This window comes from Ochlerotatus camptorhynchus, unplaced genomic scaffold (genome assembly GCF_037179485.1).
Source record: "Ochlerotatus camptorhynchus isolate MF236.1 unplaced genomic scaffold, CSIRO-AGI_Acam_v1.1 ptg000284l, whole genome shotgun sequence".
Taxonomy (NCBI): Eukaryota; Metazoa; Arthropoda; class Insecta; order Diptera; family Culicidae; genus Ochlerotatus; species Ochlerotatus camptorhynchus.
Genome location: NW_027040773.1, coordinates 10,036,775 through 10,064,129, shown reverse-complemented (window position 1 = coordinate 10,064,129; position 27,355 = coordinate 10,036,775). Strand labels below are relative to the sequence as shown.

General features: G+C 37.6%; 1 protein-coding gene across 4 annotated transcripts in view; it reads left to right on the top strand.

Moving 5' to 3' along the window:
* Positions 1-27,355, top strand: part of Nckx30C — a 218,522-nt gene that overhangs the window by 107,401 nt on the left and 83,766 nt on the right. For 2 of the 4 annotated variants that reach the window (XM_065228197.1, XM_065228196.1), the window contains exon 2: positions 22,732-22,797. The exons of the other annotated variants lie outside the window; for them this stretch is intronic. In XM_065228197.1, the coding sequence (XP_065084269.1) occupies positions 22,732-22,797 (66 nt within the window). The remainder of the gene's footprint in view (positions 1-22,731; positions 22,798-27,355) is intronic. 4 annotated transcript variants of the gene reach the window in all.

The window sequence follows — 27,355 nt, the reverse complement described above, 5'->3', positions numbered from 1 at the left end:
ATGCATCATACCAACTGCACAAAGACGAATTTACATTTCTCTCCATTAGCAAACAAGATTAATTGACTCAATTTCCAGTTGCGACTGGATACCAAGTTGATTCTATAACGACTTTAGCTCTATTCTGCACCAACAAAGGTCCATGATGAATTGCACTTTACAGATGCCATTAGCAGACGCAGCATTACACAGTGGTACGATCAGGGGGCATCCATTAAGTACGTTACGCTCTAAGGGGAGAGGAGGGAGGGGCTACAAACGTGTGACAAGCAATGCATTAGAAATGGGAAAAACCTGACTCAAGGGAAGTGGATAATTTTCCCTAAATTTCACGTCACGTACTTAATGCATACTCCCTATGGTGCTCACTACGACCCTGCTGCTTTTGATGCGTGTTAGTAAATATTAGCGATTCGATAAAGGGAAACTTTTGGCAAATGTGTGCTGTTTACACGATTTGCGAAGGAAGGTTGTTGTTGTTGTTGTTACTGTGGGGCCCTCTTAGTCAAGGTCACGCCACAGTATCTGAAGTAATTTATCGAAGAATTAATAAGTTTTCCTCACTAAATGAGACTCGTCATTTCCCTGCCTCGTGCCATCAAATTCAGCCTCAGCGAATTTTCTTCGCAGCACGCTTCTTGGCTGTTATGGGAAAACTTATTTATAAGATTGACTGATCCTCATGTGTACCACTGGGGAGGGGTTGTATGTGTATTCTATCATCAGCCGCAATGAACGGACGAAACGAGATGTTCATAATTAATCATCAAAAACAGGATCCGATGTTTTAACTTGCACCACTTTGTGGGTTTTTCGTTGCTTCCGATAATTTCAAGGCTTGAGAAAATATCTAAAAAGTCGTTCAATCTAACACCCGATATTGGATTCATCACAACTAAAGCAGATTGAATCGATTGTAGCAGCTGAAGCGAATCTAAGGTTTAATCGAAATTCACGAATCAGTTCCACTAATGAAATCCAATGATCACAAGTTTACGACGATCACTAGCTTATTGCCCAAAATTCGACTGGGCATCTCGCACTTGTGCCACTTTAGGATTCACATGGCAGTGAAGCTATGCTATACCATCCTTCCCATCATCGACGACGACGTCGGCAGCAGCGGCAGCCCACAACACCGAAGATTGGCTACAGGACAAAAGAACCGTCATAAAATTAATGCACCGTCATCTCGATGGCAAAATGAACGCACCCAACCCGGACGCAGGTTCCTGACCGTTTCAATCCAACAATGTTTCCGTGGAAGTGAAATTCGATTTATCTTTCAAATGAAGAAACGACCTCCTTGGGCGGAAGGTATAAATTCCTTCAGTAGTGCGAGTTTCCCTCTATTGTGAACGCATAAATTTCGCATTGAACTTGACAGCAAAAGTGAATGATATTAATTTGAATTCTCACTGCCAGGGCTGCTGCTGGCTGGCTGCTACCGATGATAAAGCATCAAATAATCTGACTTTTTTGCTCCGGGTGTCACGTGCGATAGAACGTTAGACGGATGCCATCGATGGATGAGGATCAGTGGATTCAATTGCTAAGTTTTTCACTTCTCGCAAATGGACGATGAAATCAGCGCATAGCAGTGTGACGCTGGGTACTGCGGACTCAATCGAATTTATTTTGCAAGCCAATGGAAAAATGCTTGAACATTTTCTAAATATTAAATTGTGTTGCCCTTCCTCAGTTGATTCCCGCCTAAAGCTCTGAGTCAGGAGTGCTCAAGCCCCCATAACGTTCGTTCAGATACTTGTTTTGCCAAAGCTTGGTTTATTGCAATTGAAACCCTAGCTGAGTCATCAAAACTGTGCTGGTTTTTATCGAAGACATCATATCAAGAAGACTGGCAACTTTGCCAGAATCCAAGCGACAGATACAATAGCGCTGCGCTTGAGTGAAGGTGGAAGCAACGCATAGAAAAATGAGCAAATACACAAATTTTTCTTCTGAGGATGTAATCTTTGCTGTCAAATTCGTTGGAAGCATTTACCTTTGAGCGGCAGATGACGCGATTGTACCTGTCTCATAGCGGTCGTATGAGAAAATGGAAGAGTTGTCAGTCTTCTTGATTTGTTGTCTTCGTTTTTATGCTTTTATCACTGAACCTGTTGGTTTCTGCCTTTGAGTTTACAATTATTAACGTATTAATATAAAGTATAGTTCATTTATATGAGATAACAATGCATCATTAGAGATAATAAGAGTAACCACATCTGTGGCTTTCAATGTTGTAGTAGTAAGAATTTTTAGATTTACTACGAATCTATGGATGGACCATACAATGTTACGAATATTCCTGATTTTTTGGAGATTTTTGAAAGGCGCAGAAGAAATTCTACGGATTCTCAACATTTTGATTCACCTTCGCTCATCAATTTAAAATAAAACACTGTGATTAAAATGTGATTTTTAGAATGTGACCATAAAATAGAGCAATAACAGTGGAAGTGGAAACAAATTTACCTATCTACGGATCGTACTCCATGAAAAGTTAACAACACTAATACTGAGTGAGTCCGCAGTACCCAGGTGTGACATAGCGCTGAAACTGACGTCCCGTGAGAAATTGTTCCCCGCTGTTGTCACGCGATGGTGAATAATACGTTGATTATAAGTTCTCATTCTTCACCGGAAGCAATCAGTTATAATATTTTGAAGTTGCTTGAAATATCAATCAATCGTCACCTATCTTCATGCTTCTAATGCTTTTTCGGCGTGGAAACAATCTGGGATGACATTCTAGGGACAGAACTTAGTTGTTGGAATTATGTTTTGATATGAATACCATCATCACAAGGACTATCGAGAAGACTGGCCTAATAAAAAATTCTACGGGGCTCCCCGCGTTTAGGTAAGGTAGGGGTTTTTGGGGAAAATGTTACACCCATTCACTCTTTCGATCAAAGAATTATTTTATTACACTCATTAGCTTGAGGCTTGTAGCTTAAACAACTTTGCTGAAGACTGCATAATGATTCAAATTACTGTTATGGGGATAATCGCATTTGAACGTATGTGAGAATTCTGTTCAAACGCAATTTTTACACACATTCAAAGGGGAATACCTCAATAGATATTAGTGACGTTTAACGCACGCACACTAGCGGGAGCAACGCCGTGTAAAGTTGTTTATTATTTTCCTCTGGCTAACCTAAAAAATGTATGAAAGTAGATCTGTCAAAATGAGTTTGACATCGATTTGTTATGCATTTTCCTCGGATATTCACTAACACGCTCTCACATATCGTACCAACACAACCGGACGTGAAAATCTCTATATCACTAGCTCGAATCTTTCTACGGACGGGCGACAATATTTAAAACAGTCCAAATGCAGCAAAAATTATGAAATTATGGATTTCAGCTTAATTTATGCAGATTTCGGATACGGAACTACTTGAAACCAGAAATTCATTAAAAGTTTATTAGAATCGCAGTCAACTATCCACAACTCGATATTCTATAACAAGTGCTTAAATGTATACTCTCTTTAAGTCGATAGTTCTAAAACTCGATGTCTCCTTAAATCAATGTTTTGCGTAATGTTATGTTGATTCCATAACTCTATCAGTCAAAGATTTTATTCAGTAAGTGACTGACATCTTAAATTCATGCCAAAAAATACCATGCGGAGCATATAATTACGTATAATATTTAAAAAAAAAGCATTTATATTGAGTTCTCGTGCCCAGTACCCGATTGAGTGTTACTTTCCACCAGTGCCTGTTTTTATTATTTACCTAAGAGAAGAGGAGACAATACGGGGGCGAAAATGAACCACTTTTCTGTGACACGCGAACCAACTCGTGATTGACTGATTTGTAGTGGGTAAGATAGAGATAGATAGAGATAGAGATAGATAGAGATAGAGATAGAGATAACAGAGTAAGAAGCCAGTTGTCTCCTTTTCCTCTTAGTTATTTACCACTTAATGACTTAAGCTTCAACCCAGTGTAGGTTAACGCCCTCTAGTTAAAGTATGGACGACTGTCACCACAAAACTGAAAAAAGCTGTTCCAATCGAGCAAAGCGGTGCATTTTGACGGTTCGATCGGTACAACTTTTGACAGACGTCCATACTTTTACTGTAGAGCTTTAGTGTAGATGAATTGCATTTGTTTTGAAATTCTTCGCTGTCACGTAGGTACGTGTAAAACAAACAAATGGGTTCATTGTTTATAAATGAATACGCGTTTGATGTGGTTCATCAACGCTTGAGAGCCGGCGCCGGTGGTGTAGTGGTAAGCGTGACTGCTTTCTAACACCCCGATGGGTCTGGGTTCAATCCCAGCCGAGGTCGGTGAGATTTTTCTGAGGCATAAAAATCTCTGGCCACGTCTACCTTCGGAAGGCAAGTAAAGCCGTTGGTTCCGGCCCATGTGTGTTGTTCTGAATGGGTGCGATATCCTACGCAGGTGTGGAAGCTGCCTTCCTGCACATTCGATTGCCGTCAATGGATGGCAATCGATGTCCATCGGTGATTGGCACTAGATTGCGGAACAGAGACCGACGTTAAATAAAGGAAAGAACATCAACGCTTGAGCTTCCAACCCTAAATTTTTAAATTCCGATATGATTCTCAAAGCATAAAAAATAAATTTTATTTCGACGAAATTATTATTTCGAATATTCTGCATGAAGCAATAATTTTTCATCGATTTGAGTGTGAAAGGCAATACAAATCGTTCTACAAGATAGCAAGATAGCTGCTTTTGTGAAATCATTGGACGCGAATTCTGCTGACATGATCGCCACAAATCGCATTGCGGAGGAAAAGGCGATCTTCACTAAATTTGTATCGGAACCAAAGGGTGGAACGTTCAAAAATTGGTCGACTCAAATTTGGCGAATTTTTTCAATCGTGCTTTTAAAAAACTTGACCACTTCTCATTCTGTAGATCTGTGCGTACGGAATGTTGCCTTTTTTTGTTTTTGCCATTTTTCATTCAGTCGTCGAAGTAAGAGAAACAACGTATCAAAATGTTTCTCGCGCATTAGCGAAATCCAAATTATTCCCACGCAGATTAATTGCGTCAGAAATTTGATTGCGTTATAATGAACGATGCAACATACGTCAAAGCGGCTTTCAAGCAGCTTCCAGGTCAATAGTTTTAACGGCTACCGGAAAAAGAAAGGTTCAAGATAAGTTTAAACAGAAAAAAGTTATCAAAGTTCCCGAAAAAAATACTTGGTTTCGCAGTGTGGGATGAAAAGCGAAATTTTCATGGTAAGTGGCATTTTCAACCAAGATATTTATGAAAGGAAATCTCTGCAAAAACGATTGTTGCCTTTTTTGAAGAAACATAGTTGTGCCGTGCTGTTTTGACCAGACCTCGCTTCCTTTCACTACGGAAAAAATGGCTCAGTAATGGTATACCGCCAACAATGTGCAAGCTGAACCCAAGGACAAAAACCCTCCAAATCAAAAAATATTGGGCAATCGTTAAGCAGAACCTCAAGAAAACTCAGAAAACAGATGGAAATGGGGAACAGTTCAAAGCAAATTGACTTTCAGCATCAAATAAGGTTGATACAAGCGCGGTATAAAATCTGATGGAAGATGTGAAACGTAAAAGCAGACAGTTCACATTTGGAGAATCGGAAGCCTAATTAAATTATTTTCCTGTATTTTATAGTCATTGAACTTTAAAAAAAAAACGAGATTTGATCATGTATACAATAATTCAATCAGTGTACACTAAATCATGATTAACCAATTTTTGACCGTTCCACCCTTTATGCATAACTCAGAGCAATTAAGCGGATGGAAAGACAGTGGAAGCAACAATCAATACGAAACTAACGATTTTAAATTGGCTCACTACTTGACTAGCCTATTGGTCCCAAGTAAATCCATTACGTACCTCATTCTAGTCAAAATTCTAGTACTACCCTATGTTTGTTTTGATTCGCTATGAAAGTTTGACAGATAAAATGAGGGGTTAGTGGATTTTCCTATGTTTCGAGGGGTGAATCGATTAGTTTGGAACCGAAGATAGTACCAGAGCTGAGCCAAAAAGTTGAGCACATTTCTTCGGGACCTACTAGTCTTAGAGTTACCTCTATGGTGGAAGTGCGAATGCCGCTTGCGGGCTCGCTTGCGGGGGCAACGTTCAATACGTTGGTGTGTTCGACTTGCCACCGGAGCTGTCTGATAAGGATAGGATTTGATCTGATAGGATCTTACTGGTGCAGGAAAATACGGGAAAGTGTCACGTGTCATCCGGAAAAAAATTCCCACCATAGCTGGATCTGGATATGCATACAAGTGTCAGCAGCGGTGACAAATGTACATTTTTTGCAAAACCATCGTCCACAGCAAAACAAAACAGCCAGCGGTCGTGTATATTTACATGTCAAGCGAACGGCGAAGATAGAAAATAGGAAACGCATAATTTAAACATCTTTGCTTATGAGTGATTAGTGTTCATCCGTATCTCTTAATTTCTTCTCTCTTAATGAACATCAAATAAATGCAGTAATTATTCAGAAATCAGCAATATTCTACATGACATAAATTTATGTCACGCGTGCCGCTGATCTCGTCTGCTTCTTTTTACGAAAATGTTCTGTCGCTGGCATAAAACAATTTAAAAATGTCATGAAATGTTTTCCGCTTGCCAGTTTGTTTTGGTGTGTTCACTATGTTCAAATTAGTATCAAATGTTAAGGAAAAACTGTTAAAAACCAGTACTCGTGCCCCCACAGGATAGAATGCATCGTTTGTTATGGGAAACGTTTCCAAACGTTTTTAATGTTAAAATTACTACTTAATGAAACACTACACAAATTATCTTACAGCGATATAATGAAAAAGAATTGTTGTGGCTTAAAAATATAACGGTATAGTGATTAACTTCACCTTAATGGTCAACTTCACCCCATTTTACAATACATATACATTTAAAGAAAAAAAAAACAAGAGTGAATCGCATCGACCACTCGAAGGATGCCGTGTAACAATATTTTGATTTGTTTTTCTTTTACAAAAATCTGCAATTGGTTCTCTCATTTTCTTTAAATTTCTGGTAAACAGAAACTGCTCGACTATGTGATTAATTTTCTTTTCCACCAGGTTCTTAGGAGAAAAAAAGGAAATATGATCTATAGTAACTCTATGTTTCAATGAACTGTTCCACAATTCACACCACCATCCATCATCGGTCACACTAAAAAACACTCGCATCCACACCAATAGCATCTACTACCACTTCTATTATCGGCATCTGACCTGACATCTTGTCCTAAATTATTCCATCCACATCCATTAAATTTGACTCATTATCCATTAGTGTCGTATTTCTGTTTTATCGGGTGCATCCCTTTTTTTTCATTCGATATTTTTTCTCCTTTTCCATTCGTTTCATTCAACGTCTAATTTTCCAAACGTTTCTAGTTTTTCTACATTTTCCAACCGATATTCGATTATAATCAGTGTTAGAGCTCGTTTTGGCGATGAATGTTTGTTCTTTCCGACTGTTGATGGATAACGATGGTTTCATTTCTCGTTCAATGTCCTCGGTTTTGGGTTATGAATTAATGCGCCACAGTTGAGCGTCTGTTTCGTGTTAGATTTTAACTTTTATTCTATTACGTATATACTTAAACCCATATAATCGTTCATTCAACTAGCCGTATCCTATCTATGATTATTTGTTTAAATTCACTAGAAAAGTAACTAGTTATTGTGTTATTGTTTACACGTCCTCTTGCAACCAATGAGATGTTTTACATAGATGATTTAACTAACGATTTAGAATAGGACTTCATTCACTAGAGTACTTTGACTGCTGCGCATTACGAGCTGTATACAATCAATGCGGGAAATCGATGAAATGCTATTTACCATAGTTTGAGTCATAAATACATAAAGTACAAGGGCCCGGCGGAAGGAAACGAGTAGTAACATTTCATTTATGGTGCGTTGGAACTTCCATTTCCAAAATAATGTGGTGGAAACATGTTATGGTTATCGTGCGACGTACATACAACTAACCGCGCTCAAATTCCTCGAACAAAACTACAATGTCGAACTTGAACCGCATGATGGTACCGACCAGTGCGTGGTTCGGGTGTAAAACATGCCCGGTCGATAGAAAATAGGCTCGTAAATCAAAATTAATGTTAGGGAAATTATGCGGGTGAAATATTCGAATCATACACATTTTCTCTACCTTACATAACGGCTATCCGAAATATTATGTATACGTTAAGCTTAGCGTTACTTGTTTGGTATTTCCGAATGGACGATAACCTTCCACTTTTCTAAAGAGTATTATGCAAAACGCATAGCCAGAGGCTTCTTAATCGCACAGTCGACAGAATCCTCAAATTGCCGTAATCATGGCTAATTTGCTCTGCCATACTGAATATTCAATGACACGAATTTCGGAAACCATAGACATTTCATATGTGAAATGGTAGCTCCATCTGTTTGCAGCAATGCAACGAACCTGGGATTTCAATTTCAGAACTGTAAAATTTGTATGGTTGGAGCTTATAAATATTCGTACTTTTTAAGTTATGAAGTGAAAATAAGAACTATCAGAAAAATAAAAGGAGAACGTTTTGTTAACATTTAGATTTCGTCTATTTCAGGGAATCAAAAATGTATTTAGCATGACAAAATGACATACAATATACGAACCAAATAAGTAACGGCAAGCAACAAAGATATAATTGTTTGAAACTTTGTCTGCAACAAACGCATTTCATGACACAGCTTGATCGGATTGGTGGAATGATAACAGAAAATTTCCTAATGACATGTAGTGTGTTTAAAAAAATCTGTTTCCTTCCAAGCTCTCGTGCTATGTTGCTGAGAGAGTATGTCATAACAATCGTCACAAGTGTTTTGTCTAAAATGATGGTTGCTCTCTGTGTGTTGATGATTATTTGTTATACCATACGGAATAAAAATCCGTGCACCTAAGAAATAAAGGGTGTATTCGTTCATGGTTCACACATATTTACTCACCAAAATTAACCGATTATCGGATTTTCTTGAAATTTTCAGGGAATGAAAAACTATTAATGGGTTGTGATGTACAAAATTTGTTTTATTTAATTTCGTCTCCCATCTCGAATGCCCTCACCCTTCTTTTCTTGATTTTGTTGTTTTTACCCAAATTTTCTTCAACTCCAGCTCTGTTTTAATAATTTTGAGATGTTTGATCCATCTTCATAATTGCCCAGAATTTTTTAATTGGGCGAAGTTCCGGTGAATTTGGTGGGTTCATATCTTTTGGCACAACAGGCTCGTTACCACTCCAACGCATTTCGAGCGTAGTGGCAGGATGCTTTATCAGGCCAAAACAGAGATGATCCTTTGTGCTTCCTTATGAATGGAAAGAGACGCTTCTTAAGGCACTAATCCGTGGAAATTGCACCGTTGATTGTTCCGGAAGTGATGAAGGGAGCGCTTATTTCACCACATCCGCAAATCACCTGCCAGATCAGGAACTTTTTTGTAAATTTCGATAATTTCTTTTTCCGAATATCCTCCGGAACATCGAATTTAGATTTGGCTACGAAATATTCGTAGCCCAGGAGGTTGACGGAAGTCGGCCTTGACGTAAGTTTCGTCATCCATCACGATGCAACACGATTTGGTGTGATTTCGTGTAAAGTTTCCGGGCGCGGATTTTCGCGATGATGTTTTGCGTTTCATTCCGTTTTGGGGCTTTTTGCATCTTTTAAACATATAACCCAGCACGTTTCATGGCGTTCTGCACAAAACCGACTGACACCTTGGACTTTTTTAGCGAAATATCTAATTGATATGTTTGGACGGTTCTTGAACTGTTGTACCACTTTCCTGACCATCTTATTGTCCATTGGGCCACTATTACGACCACTTCCTTCCTTCTTATTTTCCTTCTTCCTTCTTATTTTCCTTCTTCCTTCCGTAGACGCTCCTTGAAGGTTTCAATCATACGGGACACAGTTGTGCTTGCAATTCCAAGCTTTTTAGTGATCCATCGATAAGACGCATATGAATTTTGATTGTAAGTGTAAGCTTGACAGATCTAAACAATACACTATGAACAAGGTTTACTCATATTTTCAGGTTTTTTACTCATACGGTTCAAAAGTTACAGAAGATTTTTGGTGTGCCATTTTTATCGAATACAACCTTTACAAAGGGTGTCCCACATCAAACTGCATCACGGAAAAATCGGTGTAGAAAATTACCCATTGGGTATTTTCTCTTGAAAATTTGGGTAGAAATAGTTTAGAGTGTATTGTTTACACAATATTTTTATCGCTGTCAGTTTTTCAAAAGTTGGAAAAATGGCGTCACCTGGAAAAACCTGAAAAATCCTCAACTCTCTCATCGGGACATCGGGAAACAACTCCAGGGCTGTTACAAGATTTTATAAATTTGATCCGCGAAATCCGTGATTTCTCAAAAGAAATCCGCGACTTCAAATACTAATCCGCGACAAAAAAAAAACTATTTTCATTACCTAAAAATACCATTTGTGTACTAGGTAGGTACTACATGGCATTTCAAGCTGCACATAATCGATAAATTACCAGAGTTTCATAAGTCACAGTTGTTGTTCACGTCACGGTTCTGTATTTACACGGATATTCCTTGGGGTCTGTCCAATGGTGAGACATTTTCATGAATTTTTTTTATTCTAATATGAACCTAGCACTTTTTCGTTATCAAATCATAACCGAATTGTATATATGTGACTTTGTGTATCAGTTGATTTGTTCTACTAGATCAACCAAAACTGCAATAATGTCTGTAGTATCGAAAAATATCCAATCAGATTCGAAGTCTCTATGTGGATCATGCATGATCTATTTCCGAGTTATCCAGATGTTCAAGATTCTTCAAATCGTCCTGGAGTTCAGATAATTTGATCTACTAGATTAACCGAGATTGGGACAATGTCTTTAGTATCGAAATATCTCCAGACAGATGCACAGTGTCTATGAGGATCATGGATGAACTATTGCCATGTATACCAGATATTTTAAGTTCTCCAAATCGTTCTGGAGTTCATTATTCTACTAGATCAACCATGACTGGGATAAAGTCTGTAGTATCGAAATTTATCCAAACAGATTCATAGTGTCTATATAGATAATGTTGAATTATTTCCACGTATACCAGACGATCTAGGTTCTCCAAATCGTTCTGCAGTTCAGATGATTTTTTTTACTAAATCAACAAAGACTGGGATAATATTGGTAGTATCGAAATATCGATTTGAAAGTCCTAGAACATTTGGCATACCCGGAAATAGGTTGGCATGATCTAGATAGACACTGCAAATTTGTTTGGGCATATTTTGATACTACACGTATTTAATTAGTCTTGGGTGATCTAGTAGAAAAATAATCTGATCTCCAGAATGACTTCAGAACCTATAACATCTTGTATACGTAGCAATAGGTCGGACAAGATCCACATAGGCACTTTGAATCTGTTTGGACATATTTCGATACTACAGACATCATTGCAGTCCTGGTTGATATAGTAGAACAAATCAACTGAACTCCAGGACGATTTAAAGAACCTAGAATATCCGGTATAGATGGCAATTACTCGCATATATACGATTTGTTTATGATTTGATAACGAAAAATGTTATGTTCATATTGGAAATAAACAACCATGAAAATGTCTCACATTGGGCAGACCCCAGGGAATTTCCGTGTAAATCCGGTGTAACTTATGGAATTGAGATCATTTCTCGATTATTTACAGGGTGTTTGGTTTGAACCGGTTAAAAATTGAGAGCCAAATGAACAACAAAATTGATGCCAGCAAAATAATCCGGGCGGAAAGGTTACAATGAATTCCACAATTTTTGTGACAGCACATCAGCACATCATGTTTTCGCGATTTTCGCGACTGAAAGTTCAAATCCGCGACAAATCCGCGAAAATCGCGAAATCCGCGAAAATCGCGAAATTTGCAAAATCCGCGCCTGTTGTAACAGCCCTGCAACTCGGAATCGTTCAGTCAACGGTGAGTCGGGACCTTCTAGTCTTAGAGTTACCTCTATGGTTTTATCATGTGCGTGATAATGTTTGCACCATTAAGCAATGTCAAAATTTAAAAAAAATTTCAAAAATTTCGTTTTCGAGTGTTTATTATTTATTCAAAGGGGGGATGTTTCTCAGAGTCTTAAAATATGTTAATCATCGATCGAATTTCCACTTGCTGCAATAACGGCCTCCACACGCTTCCGGAATGCACGACAGGTTCTAATAATGTAGTCTGGATCCATTTCTCTCCAAGTACGGGTCAATGTTTGTCTGAGTCTTGCTGTACTCGGGTGGCGTTTAGAACAGGCCTTGGCCTTCATGACGCGTCATATTGAGTAATCCAGCGGATTAAGATCGGGGCTGGATGGCGGCCACATATCCTTCGCCCAGAACGGAAGATGTTCCTGCAACCACTTTTGAGTGCGGTTCGAGGTGTGGCACGGAGCCCCATCTAGTTGAAATACAACATTTGGCTTCGGACCGTACTGTTCTTTGGTCCACGGAAGAACATACTTAATTAAAATCCCGATGTAGACCTCCGTGTTGACCTTGTCGCCTTCTGGAATGAACACCGGGTCCATTTTTTGCCATCGGAAGCCACCAATCCAAACACCATAACGCTAGTAGGATGCTTGGTCAGATACACGTTGTTGTGCTCGTCGGCTACGTCTTTTACCGGCCGAGAACTAATATACCGGTCGGTTCTGGAATTTGATACGGGATCGACGGTAAACATGCAATGCTTAAGGATGTTCAAGATTTTCTTGCATCGTTCGACTCGTAGCTTCCGGATGCGATTGGTAATCCGGTGAGTTTTTTCCGTGCCCTCGACTTCGCCCCGCAATCTTCCTTTACGATCTTCCGTGCCGTTAAGTCACTGATCCCGTGTTCCTTTGCCATTTTCCTTATTGAACGCACTGGATTCACCCGAATCTTCCTATTGATAGCAGCGATAACCCTTGGAACCCGAGCTGACCTCGGACGACCTGTGGCCACTTTCGCGGATAGTTGTCCTTTCTTTTCTCGGTCTAAAACCCTTTTGACGGTCCACCGGGACACTCCCACGGCGATTGAAATGTCTTTTTGCGACATTTGCGCGTAGGACAAATCACGAATACGCTGCCACCTCGTCATGGTGCAACTGTCAAACTAAGTAAATCATTTTATTTTATACACCGCCTACTACGGTATGAGCTATAGGTTACGTGCATGCAAAGAAAACCAAGGCATTGTATGCACAGGTGTAACGGGAACCTTGTGTACGATGGTGCAAACATTATCACGCATACGGTATACCACAAGCGTACATAAATCTGGTATTATAACACATTAAAATATTAATTTGTTATCGATTAGCTATTGGTTTCTGCTCTGGATCTAGCTAAATAATAGTCAGATTTCTGCATAGTTTTTCAAATTATAAAAGTCTTAAAATCGTAGCCTATGCTTCCAGCTCCGAAAAATAAAGAAAATTAAAAATAAAGGATAATCCAGGATTTCTGATTCATCCTCAGATTTTGCGTGGACATTTCGAAGTCATAAGGCCAGGCAGTGTGACATCTGTTAGCATGCCAAAAATCATGCTGACGTCAGATTCGTGCCACACGACATTGATATTATGTTTGACATGATATATGGTCTTAGCAATTCAAAATTTATTAGGTTATTGAGTCTTAAAATGCTTCCTGCAAATGTTAAAATGATTTGAGCCCGAAGTTTGAAACCATTTAAATGAGCTGGTGGACTCCATTTAAAGGCATGCTCTCTTTTATGTATAACAACCGACTTCCATAATGACAAAAACAAGCAATGGTACGCGATATGTCTCAAGGCACTTATTATGCAAGTTGCATCTACCTCAATTTATTCTTCACAAAATCTACAATCAATCAAATATTTGCGGGTAGTCACCCTCCAAATCGGTTCATAACCTCAAAATATAAACTTGTGTAATAAGTGGTAAAGATTGGTAAAGTTTAAGAGGCTCGAAGTAGGTTTGGAGATTTTTGCGAATTACTGTAGGAGATGTTTAAACTTCACTAATTTGGATCTAGTAGTCCACACGATATCCAAGTTGAATATTTTGTGATAAGCCTAGTATACAGATCGAAGCGGAACGAAAATTGAAGCACGCGAAAAATCATGAAATTTTGCTAGCGAAAAAGGTTGTGAAAAAACGTTTGTATAACATTTTCCAGTTTCCTTTTTTCGCAGTTTACAGTTCATGTGAAACGAAATCGATCAGTTTACACCTCCGGTGAAGTGAAAATCTGACAGATACGCTCTTTCTCGAAACGTCAACTTTTCGCTTAGCTGCTGCTCTTTTCGCTAGCGTTGCATGCGCGGAAAAAAATAAACGTAAGCGAAAAAGAAACGATCCACAAAATTAGATTCCGCTGGATCGTATCTGTTTACAGTTCAAAGCGAAGTGAAAAATTTGCCAATTGCGTTTTTCACGCAGGTGAAAAATTTAGTATTTTGTATGATGTTTTCGCTTCGCTTCGATCTCTACACAGGCCTATAACGACAAACTAACCTGTGATTATTATAGTTTCGCTGGTGGTGTACTAGTAACCGTGATTGCCTTTCACCACAAAAGACCTGGTTTCAATCAATCTGAGGCATACATTCTCTGATCAGGCCTTCCTTCAGAAGGGAAGAAAAGCCGTTGGTCCCCAGTCTATGAGTTAGATCGAGAGGTAGGGTCCAGTTTTGGGTATCATTAGTACTCAGTACGGAAAAAAAGATCGACAAAAAACAAACCAAGAAAAAAACTGTGATGTGTAACAACAATTATAGAGAGATATAAAAGCATAAAAGAGGGTAAAATAGGTCAACTTGTGAGCTGAATATTTGTTTGCTTACTTCGCCAATTTCAATACAGAATAAATACACTTATTGATTATAATTAAAGCAAGAACATATTCAAATTTGATAGCAACATGAATCAAAGTTAGAGCGATATTAGACATTTTTATATTTCTCATAGTAATTTACAAAAGTCTGCATCAACCCTTTTGCGTGACCCTTTAAACATCACCAATCTGTAACATTATTATTTTAAACAACGGCTATGTAAACTTCAAAACACATTTTCTCTAAGAACCCCATCGCAACAGAGAAAATATGTGTCTCGAATTATCAACAAAAAGAGACTAAAACTGGAGTTTGCGAGCACTTACACGTGTCGCGCTATCGACAGGTGATCTATCCGTGTTACGGAACAGGAAGAATATTTAATCTATATATTCAAGCAGACATAATAATAAATTTCGTTTATTTATCGATCCGATAATTTCATAATACAGTTACATACAGTTTAAGTTTTTCATTAAATCTAACATTTAATCAATTCATTCCGACTTAAATTTATGTTTACTTTTAAAATTCACAAATGAAAAAAACAACAACAAAAAACAACACTATCCTAATTTATAATAATCTATCACCTATTTAATTATCTATAATTCACTCTTATCCACTGCACACATCCTCTTTTAAATTCAGGTACTGTTCTAGCTGTTTTAATAACTCCTGGAAGGGAGTTAAACATTTTAATTCCTTTATAATAAATTGACCTTTGCGTCGATGTCATCGAGAATGGAACTACTCTTAAGTCATTAATCCGTCTTGTACGATGCTCGTGAATATCATTTCCACTAACTAAAATTGACCTCAAATATTCTGGTAAAAGATCTTGTGTCATTTTATATATAATTGTTAACACATTGAAAACTATTCGTTCTTTAACCGATAACCACTGCAGTGTATCTAACATCATTCTGATTGGTGTATACTTGTTGCATTGAAGAATAAATCTCATTTGTCTATTTTGCAACCTTTGCAACCGTTTTATCTGCGTTTCACTTGCCAGAAACAGAATCGATGAGCAATAATCTATATGGGGAGCAATTAACGTTTTATACAAGAAAATTTTACTCCAAAACGGAAGCTTTCCTCTCAGTCTTGATAAAATTCCATGTTTTTTAGCAATTTTACTAATCACAATCGATATGCACCTTAAAATTTAGTTTATCATCAATTTTCACTCCTAAATATTTAAACTCCTGTACTCTTTCTATCAATTCTTCTTCTATATCAACATTAAACTCATTAAGATTCAGATTCCTTTTATTAGATATAATCATCATTTTAGTTTTTTGAACATTTAATTTCAACTTTTTGATCCTCAACCATTTAGTAATTTGAACGATTCCCTCTCTTATTTTTTGTAAGGCTTCTTTGGGATCCTTTGACCCAAAGAATATAACTGTATCATCCGCAAAAAGATTCAGCTCACATGATCCTATCGCTGCCTTTACATCGTTGATGTACATTATGAATAATAGTGGTCCCAACACACTTCCTTGCGGTACTCCAAGTGGAACTGTCAGGGGTGATGACACCTTATCACCATATCTACACACTTGTGTTCTATCATTTAAATAGGATTCAAACCATTTGAGGACATTTCCTCCCAATCCATACTTTTTTAGTGTTTTCAACATCATAGGACGTGAAATAGTTTCAAACGCACGTTTTAAATCCAAGAATATTACTACTATAGTTTTACGAGCCTCTAGCATACGTTTCCATTTATATAGAAGTAAGTTTAACGCTGATTCGCATGAATGATTTTGTCGAAAACCTGATTGTTCTGCAATTAAGATTTCATTTGAATTCAGATACGCAGTGACTTGTTCTCGAACTATACTTTCCAATACTTTTTCGTAAACTGGTAACATATTTATGGGTCTGAATTCCTCAGCCTTAACTGTACCACTAATCTTCTGTATCGGAATAACAACTGATTGCTTCCAGCTTCGCGGAAACTCTCCAGTTTCGAGAGATTCATTTACTACTCCTAATAGGTACTCACCTAACATATCCCAGGAATCTTTTAACACTTGTAGGTTTACATTATTGAGACCAGAGGAATTATTCAAATTATTAACTACCTTCTTGAGGTTTTCCATCGTCACTGGTTCGAAAATATTCCACCTCTCATTTGAGTCTTCATTTAGTGCCGTATCATCATGAACATTTTCAATACTGTCGTGAATTTCTCGTACACTATCTACAAAGTATCCATTGAATTTTTCTGATATTTCACTTTCATCTTCAATGTCAACTCCATCAAACTTGACACATTTACTATTACGATTTTTACTATTCCATAACGTTTTAAGCACTTTCCAGAGGGAACGACTATCGTTTTTATTCTCTTCAATTTTACGTTGGGTGTATAAGGCCTTCGCCCTCCTCACAGAATGAGAATACTCATTTCGTAAGACCCTATATCGTTCCCAATCTTGCTCTTCCCAACTTCCACTAGCCGTCATATATGCTTCATCTCGTTCATTTTTTAGAAGCTTTAGGTCAACTGTATACCATCTCTTGTGAGAAGTACATTTTATTGATTTCACCACAACAAGCTGATTTACACAATGTTCTAGAACTGATCCAAGCACTTCTGCTTTCTCATGTAGTTCTCTTTCACTTGTCTCTGGTAAATTAGATCTAAGTAAAGCCTGCAACGCTTCCTTTGAATATTTTCTCCAACATTTAATTGTTATACCTGTGTCTTCATTTCGCACATCTTGTTCTTCTTTACTGATGATCTGAAGAGTTTCATGATCTGATATCTTGTAATCTTTTAGCACTGACACATCTGTCACAGAACTATTGCTAAACACTAAATCAATCATTGTCTCAGAATACGCTGTACATCTTGTACTTTCAGTCACTACTTGCTTGAGACCAAATCCATGCATTACACTGCGTAACCGTTCACTATCTTTACAATTTAGCCAATTTATATTGAAATCACCAACAATAAAATTGTCCACATTCGATTCAACCACGCTTTCAAGCCAAGTGTTCTCCAGAAACTCAAGGAAATTGGAATCACTGTCATTCGGGGAATGATACACTAAGCCATACATTCCTCTTTTAAAACCATTTTCAACTTTTAAAGCGAGAAACCAATTACGCTCGAAACAAATGTTGCTTACAACCCGGAAATGTATTGAATCATGACAATACATGATAACTCCTCCTGTATGCCTCGAGTCAGAATAACACACACATGTTGTGAAGTTCATAAGCTGATATTCAGCCATATCAATATCATCTGTTATATGTGTTTCGGTAATCATCAGAATTTTGGGTCTCAATGTGCTTGCAATAATTTCTAATTCGCAAAAATGAGCAGTCAGTCCACCAATGTTCAGGTAAATAACATTCGCACTACTTAATTGCTATTTTCCATAGTCTATAAACTGCTTAGAAACCTTCAAATTCCTTTTGTACACTGGGCAATCTGGACTCCAAGCAGCGTGATCAACATTTATATTTAATTTCCTCTCACTGTTCAAAGTAACACAATTAATTTTTTACCTGTACAATCATTTGATCGATGCCCATAAGCACAACATTTGTAGCAACGTAATACATTAACATTTTCCACAACGTTACATACTTCCCACTCTACATTCAGTTTACCCCGACGCATAATTTTTTGGAATGCTTCCGAGTCAATTTCACAGATCACCGATACTGCATTGAATTTTCTGCCAGGGACTCTGATCATTTTCACAATTTTAAAATGCTTTATTTCACCGATTTCATTTTGTTCCATCACGATTTCCTTTAAGTTTTCTTCTTCATATTCCTCATCCATCCCAATAATTTTGATTTTTGGTTTCTTTGGTTGTTCAATAAATATTTCATAATTTTCACCAAACTTGTCATTTGCCTGTGTGATCAATGCGTCGGCTTCATTCATCGATTTGCATTCCACTAGAATGGCACCATTCTTTGCGTTTCTCACACTTTTTATGCCAGCTGATGAATGATCAATTTTACTTCGCACTTCTTTCTTCGTGTCCTGATTCGTCTGTACAACTTTTGGTTTGATACGCACAGTATTTGCAATGTTTATTTTTTTTGGGCTTTTTCTATTTTCAACACTAGGCGCAGATGCGTTTTCTTCACTTGATAATTCTATCGATACTTCATCTGATTTGTCATCAGCTGGGGTAATCGCAATTTCAGGTTTTTTCAATACTCTGCCCGAACGAAGAACTGACTTAGTTGGGTCTTGTTTTTTTCCGCCAACAATTTCTGCAAAATTTGGTCCTTGTAAACTCAATCCACTATTCACAGAGCCATTGCTCTCCTTGGTTACATTAATGTTCTCAATACTTTTCTCGAGGGTTTTTACATTTTTTTGAATGTCACCAGTCAGGGCATCAACAATTTTTTTCTCAGTGTTTTTTAAATCTTTATTATTTTTACGCATAAACTCTTCCATCACATTTTTGCATTTTTGCCAGTCTTTTCCGCCAATTTTGCAACTATCTTCTCTTCGCTCTCAACAAACATAAACTCCATATGCTTCATAGCATCATCAAGCTTTTGCAACATCTCTACACATTTATTCATCACACTATTAATGCATGTTTGCCTTTTTCTGCAATCATGACAAACATACTTTATGGACACATTTTCTCGCAGTGCCGTTACACCAGCTGTTGTCAAATCAGAACATTTTGCGTGCACGATTTGACCGCATCCCCCAAAACAAAACACTCGGTCATTGGCTACATTTATAGCCTTTATACACACTTCGCATTGAACAGACATTCTCCAGTTTTGTTTTGATTACGGCAGAACGCTTGCGGGCTATTCTAGCCGCCAATTGTTTTACGCACTCCTTGGTTCTCACATACGATTGTGGGACGACCTCACTGAGTTGGGTTAATAACCGCACTTCACACTTGTATAGTCCTTAACGGCGGAGCGCATTCGGCCATCGGCCGGTGCGATGTTTTTTACTCTATTATTATATTAATAGTGATTCGATTAATCACTATTTAATACAAATTTTCTTCGATTTTTCACCGATCCACATCTATTAAACGATCAGATTAACTTTGTCCTTTCTAACGATACCAGATATACCGACAGGAAAAAAGTTTTTCACGGTTTAATTTGAATTGAATCTTAAGCGATAAAAAGCAACACCTCTCACTGTTTGTAATCTATAGACACATAGTCTATACATCAGGGAAGGATGGTGCAAAACGCATCGTTTAGGCAATATCGTCAATTGCTTGCATATGGACGCTAAAATCAAGGGGAAAGTAATTGAGTATGGTCCATTACAATGTTTTCTACGAAGATCGAGTGATTTTGAACTCCAAAACGATGATTTTTCATGATTTTCAAGGCATTTTTATATCGATTCCAAAATTATAGCGGAGTAAAACGCCTAATTCATAGTGCAATATGCACCACGACATTGGGGCAAGACGCACGACAACATTGTGGTAAAATGCACCGCTTGATAAAGACAAATCATGACCATCAAGTAGAGAATACAAAGACATGAGGTATTTCAAATGATTATTCCATTATTTTACATAAGAAATGAGGTAGCGTGTCAAGCGGCGCCGGTGGTGTAGTGGTAAGCGTGATTACCTCTCACCCCAGCAGGCCTGGGTTCAATCCCAGTCGGCGCCGCCGGGATGTTCTGAGCCATAACATCTCTGATCACGCCTTCCTTCGGAAGGGAAGTAAAGCCGTTGGTCCCCGGTTCATGAGTTTGATAGGTCGATAGGTAGGGTCCAGGTGTGGGAGCTGCCTTCCTGGCGTCGGTAGCATTGGTGCTCAGCACGGAAAACAAGATCGACGGAAAAACAAATCAAGGAAAAAAGAGGTATAGCGTGTTAAACTGCTAAATTTAAGCAACTGTGTCATGTTTTGCTAAAATACATTTTTTTTTTGAAGAAACAGTATGTCAATGTATGATTTCATGATAAGAAATTATTTGTTCAACCTCCAGATGAAAACAAGCACAATCCCAAACCCGGAAAAAGCATCTGAAAAAAGTTATAGTTGTTTTTTTTTCTAAAAGTGTGCATTTTACCCCAGGGGTAGATTATGGGATGTTCTCCCCTACTTGAAAGCTTCCAAACATCTTTCATGTAATTTTATCATTCGCAAACTTTTGAACTTCGCTTATGCTCATATTTTACGAATTCTCCAGAAAAATATTAACGTCACACCAACGTGGTGAGTTGCTCGAAATTCTGTTTTCCAAAAACAAAACTTTTGTTGCCGTACGCTCAAAAATGCTCATTTTTCCTAGCATACTGCAAAGGTAAGTGAGGCTGGATGAGCGTGACTGTTGGATACCAGCACTCAGCTGCTCAGCGCCATTGAATGAAACGAACCGAACGGAACGACAAAGTTTTTCAGTCCCTGATTGGCACCGCGCGCGCATTTTCTAGTGGAAGAAAAAGTGCTGAGATTTTTTTTAGTGAATGACTTGTGCCTTTTATTATTTGAAACTCCAAGCTGGCTGCAATTAGGTCGTCCCGCTCGTTCGTTCCCACTCGTCAGCTTGAAAATTACCATTATATTCGGTGTAATTTGACCCTTTCGGGGAACGTCCTTCACTCAGATGGATCTGCATTTCAATGGCTTTTACCAGGGAGTGAGTTAGTTTGGAGCGAAAGACCTGGTGTATGGCATTAGTTAATTAGTTTTTTTTTTGTGGCATAAAATAACATGCTGTGATAACAAGGAGTTCTAGGGGAAAATAGGACACCAGCTCAAATTTAATTTATAGGGAATGTGCCGATAGTGATCACCATTTTAAGAAATAAAGATAGGAAAGTCACACATTTCAACGTTTCCGAATTGAGGGGAAAGAATTACACTGAAATAATAATGCTATCGAACGCAAATGGCGTTCATTACCCATTCGTTTATGGCTACACCGGATGCCGGATGACGAAGTAGATATGCCGCCTGTGACTGAAATTTTAACGTCACCGATAGTACCTTCCAGTAAGAAAACATTTTCTGCTTCCGACACATGTTTTTATACATGCATGCTTCCTTCCTGTTGAAAGAGCCGGCGGAAAATGCTCCTAGCCATTTTCGTACAAGTAAGTGCCCTCTGTGCAGCATCAGAGGGAGATGGCACGGCGAATGAATGTCCTCCGTAATTACAATCAAAAGCGACATATTTTTGCACTTTTATCTGATTTTACGCTTATGATATATTTGAGTAAGCACTTTTCGCGTGCTGCTCTCATCGTCGGAAATGTCAGCGTGGCGTGGCGTGGCGTGGCGTAGCGTGGGTAGAAAGACTTTTCAAAGTCCTTATACTTTGAGGCGTTATTTATTCCTTTGACCCTGGGGAGTCCTTCGAACGCGAGCAAAAGGGTAAATGAATTGTGTTAGGTTTATCGCGATCAACGGAACTGAAGGTGAAGATAGGAGCAAGAATTGCTTGCTCTACAGTTTCGTTAAGGCAGCAGTAGTGATAATTTTCCACAATTTTCAATTAATTTCGTTTCCAGCAATTGTAAGTTTTGGACGATGTGTTTTTTTTTATTTTAAGGAAAAGAACAAACACGCAGATTTTGAATTGTTTTAACATTTTCGAGTGCTTAAAATTTTGAAGTTGTAAATTTTTAACTCTATTTTATGCGTATTGTTTATATTTATGTAAGTTTGGAGTGTTTAAATTATAATTCGGAATGACTCATTGTTTTCGACGGTATTCCAAATTGAACCAAGTATATTTTCTTTACAAAAAAAAAAAAAAAAAAATCAACAAAAACGTGTTACAAAGGCAAAAACACACCTTCTAAATCACTGTTTTGATCGGTTCAATTGATTCAACAGGAAATTGGCTTGCTAGAAGAGTATAAACGTCCTGGAAATCGAGATACCGACAGTCCTCAACTGCAAGTAAGTTGGTTTTTCGAATCAAGCTTGACTTTTGGTTGACAGTTCGATACTTTTTTGTTTCACGTGTGACATTTTTAAATCAATAATTTATTACAATTCTTTCACCATTTTTTCATTTAAAAGTGTGAATTTTGATTGTGCGAATGGAATTTTCTATATCTGTTGCATAGATAATGCAAATTGTTTGCTTGTACAATAAATTCTAGTGACATTTTCCAGAAAGATCATAGCAGTTTTCCCAGTTTAATAGTTTAAATGTTCGTCCCGAGCGTTGGTTAGTGGGTACTGACTTGTTCATCTAATAAAAATGATCGATGATCGTGAACCGATTTTCTTCAAACTATCGCATCATGAGAAGTAGTGATCTCTCATCAAGGGTATCGGTCTTTTGATGAATTTAAATAAAAGTGAAATTGAAACATAAATATATTAATTAAATATAGTGTTTAAAAACAAAGGGACAGGGTTGAAAAGCTCCTGAGAGCGTTCGCATAGCATCGCACGCATCGCACAACACACGACAAAGAGTGTTCGCTTCTTCCATTTACTATGCAAACTCTTCTATAACTTCTCTGGGAGAAATCAATCCTCACTTAGGGTTTTTTTCGATCTAATTTCCGCCTTAATATCTTTACGCTTTACCTCTCTTTTTTGAACGGGTTTGAACAAAAAATGAAATATTTCAATCAAAGATTTATTTACCTTTCCAAACGTATCGTTGGATTTGATAAAGAGTCACAAATTGTTGAGATATTGTTTAGAATCCAATACTGCTTCTTGATTCTAAATTCGTCCTACGAAACGCCATTAGATTTTCTTCGTCCTACGCAGTGTAGGCAAAATCATCAATCAAATGATATTTTTCCACTCTCATACGGTCTCAATATCACGCGTGATATTGGAACAAAATATCATGCTTGATATTGATTTTACAAGCTCCTTTGATATTGCGAGACTATTCACAACGTGAAAAAATCAAGCGGAGAGTTGACGAGACACAAACATGATTCCGTTGCACATCGTTTTCTTAGAAAGAGAAAGTATAGTTTGCTATCTCCTTTGACTGTTCACCGATGGCAGACACGAAGTGACTGCTGCCAGCCGTTATTGAAGTTTCGGTTGCGTTCGGGTGTAAAGCAAAAACCATGAAACTCAATCTCACCACAGTTTGTTGAGATTTGCAGCTGGTGAGTTCCGAGCTGCGCTATCACAGCTTGCAAAATCAACCGCAGCTGTATGCTTGTTTTTTGTTGTCTACGAAAATCAAGTGTGATCCTGGGCATTGGTAAAATTTGATTTTTTGATTCGCTAGGAGCGCTTCTTTTGTTTTGAGAACAATGAGCGTAAATATTCATATAATGCGCTCTAATAGGATTTATGTTGTAGCTAATGAACTAACGCATTCGAACAAACTTATATTTTTATTTTTGCATAGTGAAATCATTGATATTATTGATGTTTTCTGATCGATAGAACGGAAATGGGCAATTACGGTGAAGTAGTGCTCTACCCTAGAGCGATGGAAAAAATCGTGCTCTGTACGTCAATGGAATACTATAGGGTATTCTTATTTGCAATCACAGTTTGGGCGAACCCTTAAAGTGTGGGCGATAGCTTCACACTGCGTATTCGCTATTTTTCAATATGTGTATTTCTTTTCTTCTTTGCTGCTTTGTACTTATGCAGACTTACACACAGAGAAAGGCTAATTAAGTTTGTTTATGACTGTTTTTACTTTGAGGATTTAATAAAACCAACAAAGCCAGAGATGACATGCCAACATATATATTTATTTTGGATTGCAGACTTTATTAAACCTGCACATATTTTACGGATTTCCACATTTACAAACTATTTATAGTTATGATTTATCCTGGCGTCTTAGTGGAATACCTGTATAAAGAGAGAGAGAAAGATTAGTAATTTCCATTCGTCAGTCGAGTATTAGTACAAGACACATAAGAAGTCAGCACATTGTAGACGAAATATGCGTATCTGTCAAGGATAAGCAAATAAGGTATTGGAATTAAATGGAAATTACTAATCCTTCTCTCTCTCTTTATATAGGGGAAATGGATGTAATGTCGGCCCGAATTCCCCTAATTTGGGCCCATACATAAATTCAGCAATCGACTCAATTTTCAATAGCGTTCAAAAATTTCAATTAGTACCGTCCCAATGACGCGTTCATCTAGATATAATGGATAAATAGCAGATTTTTAGCGATGGGCCCAATCTTAGATCCATAGGCCAATATTTGAGCCATTTCCCCTAGTTATGATTTATTTGTTATTGTAAAGCATGAAAAAAAAATTCCCCACAATTAACTGATTTCTACGTTTCTTCAATGATGATTTTTAACTTTTTGATTTACTGAGATTTCAAAGCAGTGCTAATCTCAAAGCTGTGTGCTTCGAGGGTAGGAGTCTCTTCTCTACGGAGTATTTTTGTCATCACAATTTATTGCCTTAGGAATGAGGAAAATATCCCTTTTAAAATAATCAAACTAGATTCTTTTTCTTTTAATAAGATGGCTTTGGTAGGAACTAGGTAGGCGAAAAATTAGCATTAAACATGTCTATACGATTCAGGATTTGCCGTGCAATGTGCATTATTCAAACATAGAAAATATGAACTTGTCATATTATAATTCATATCCTATACAACCCGAGGGCAACCTGACAACTCCAGTATATTGCCTGTGTACCCCGACAATTTGGTGCTGGTGGTTCTGTCAAATTCACAAGTTTCAAAAGGGTTATCTGAATAGGGCGAATGCGGAATTGATGTACAATAAATAAAATCCAAGCTTAATATTCCAACGTCAAAACTAACATTAGTGACTAACATTAAGCCTAACAAATGAGAATTAAGCGAGGATAATATCGGTGATTTCGACGCTATTGCTATTATCGTCGATGATAAACAAAAAAAGAATGGTTTTGCAGCGAGTAAGAACGTACTTATCACAGTATCCTCCCGCTAATCCGACAAATTTGATAATCTGACTGTTAAGTCCAAACAAATCAATGTTACCAATGTAAAAAAGCTTCATAAGAGACCGTGATGTCGGACTAAGGAGAGCCGGAGTGGGGAGATACCAACTGGTGGAAACTAACGATTTTAAATTGGCTCACTACTTGACAAGCCTATTGGTCCCAAGCAAATCGATTGACGTACCCAATTTTAGTCGAAATTCTAGTACTACACAGAGTTTGTTTTGATTCGCTATTAAAGTTTGATAGATAAAATGAGGTGTTCGTGGATTTTCCTGTGTTTTGAGGAGTGTATCGATTAGCTTGGGACCGAGGATAGTACCAGAGCTGAGCCAAAAAGTTGAGCACGTTTCTTCGGGATCTACTAGTCTTAGAGTTACCTCTATGGAGATACTGTATACGAAGCTAGTACTGCAAAATGTATAATTTGAGGTACTAGCTTAAAAGAGTACAGTGGTGAACTTTGGCCTTCAAAAGACGAGGCCTTAAATGCAATATAGCATGCAATTTGACTAATTTTCAATTTCAGCAGCTTACTTTACTTACCCCGTAAGAAAAACACGGGAAAGTATTTTTTTTTATTAATGGGCCCAGGACAAGCCTTCATTGCACAACTATGCTCAAAGCCATAATCTGAAGGATAATTAAATACAACAGCAAAAAATAACTGAAGTAGCCAAAATATTTTTATTGCCATTCGATGATATAAGAAGATTAAACTCGGTTCAATTTGTATGGAATTATTTCATTTCACGATGAAAATCATAAATTAGCTCTTTTCATATGGCATTCTTGTCTGTTGTTTGGCATCCACACATGGTGAAACAAAAATATGGTTTTCCATAGAGAAGTACCGTTGTGGCGGTGAAGGACAATCCCTTTGTTTACATCGTGTGCGACATCTACTATTTGCAAGTGGGTACGGTTATCTGTCACCTTGCCGGGGCCTTGATCCTATCAGAAGTTTAATTGAAACATTACCAATATAAGGTTTAATTGATAGCAGCTGATATATGGTTTGGAAGTTATTAATATTTTTGACATTCATTAGAATTAAATTATTTTTTTTTTCTACATCCTAAAATATTTACAAACAGAATGCATCAACCAATCAAAACTTAAATTTGCATTACTTAATATTGAAAACAACGAGAATGTAAAAAACTGAAAAAAACGAACATGACTGTTTGCGTTATATGCTATGAAAATTTCCCATAATTAAATAAGACAGCTACACAATTGTACCTTTGGAACGCTAAAATTTAAGAAAGCAAAATTAGTGAAGTTCTGTATCCGGATGTTTAGTTACCCAGGTTTATAAGACTATACGAGTTTTTTCATCTGTTTAGAGAAGCGTAGTGATGAGCAAGCAAAAATGTTAAATACTTCTAAACTTCCGTCAGAACACGACACGATTTTCATATGACCACACATAAACAGAATCCACTCAGAAGTACACATGAACTGTATGTGTCAAATGAATAGTTTGTGTGGAGAACCACTACTCCGGGGTTTTCCCTTTATAAAATGTGCTCATTTTCCATTTCAGTGCCAACATTTCA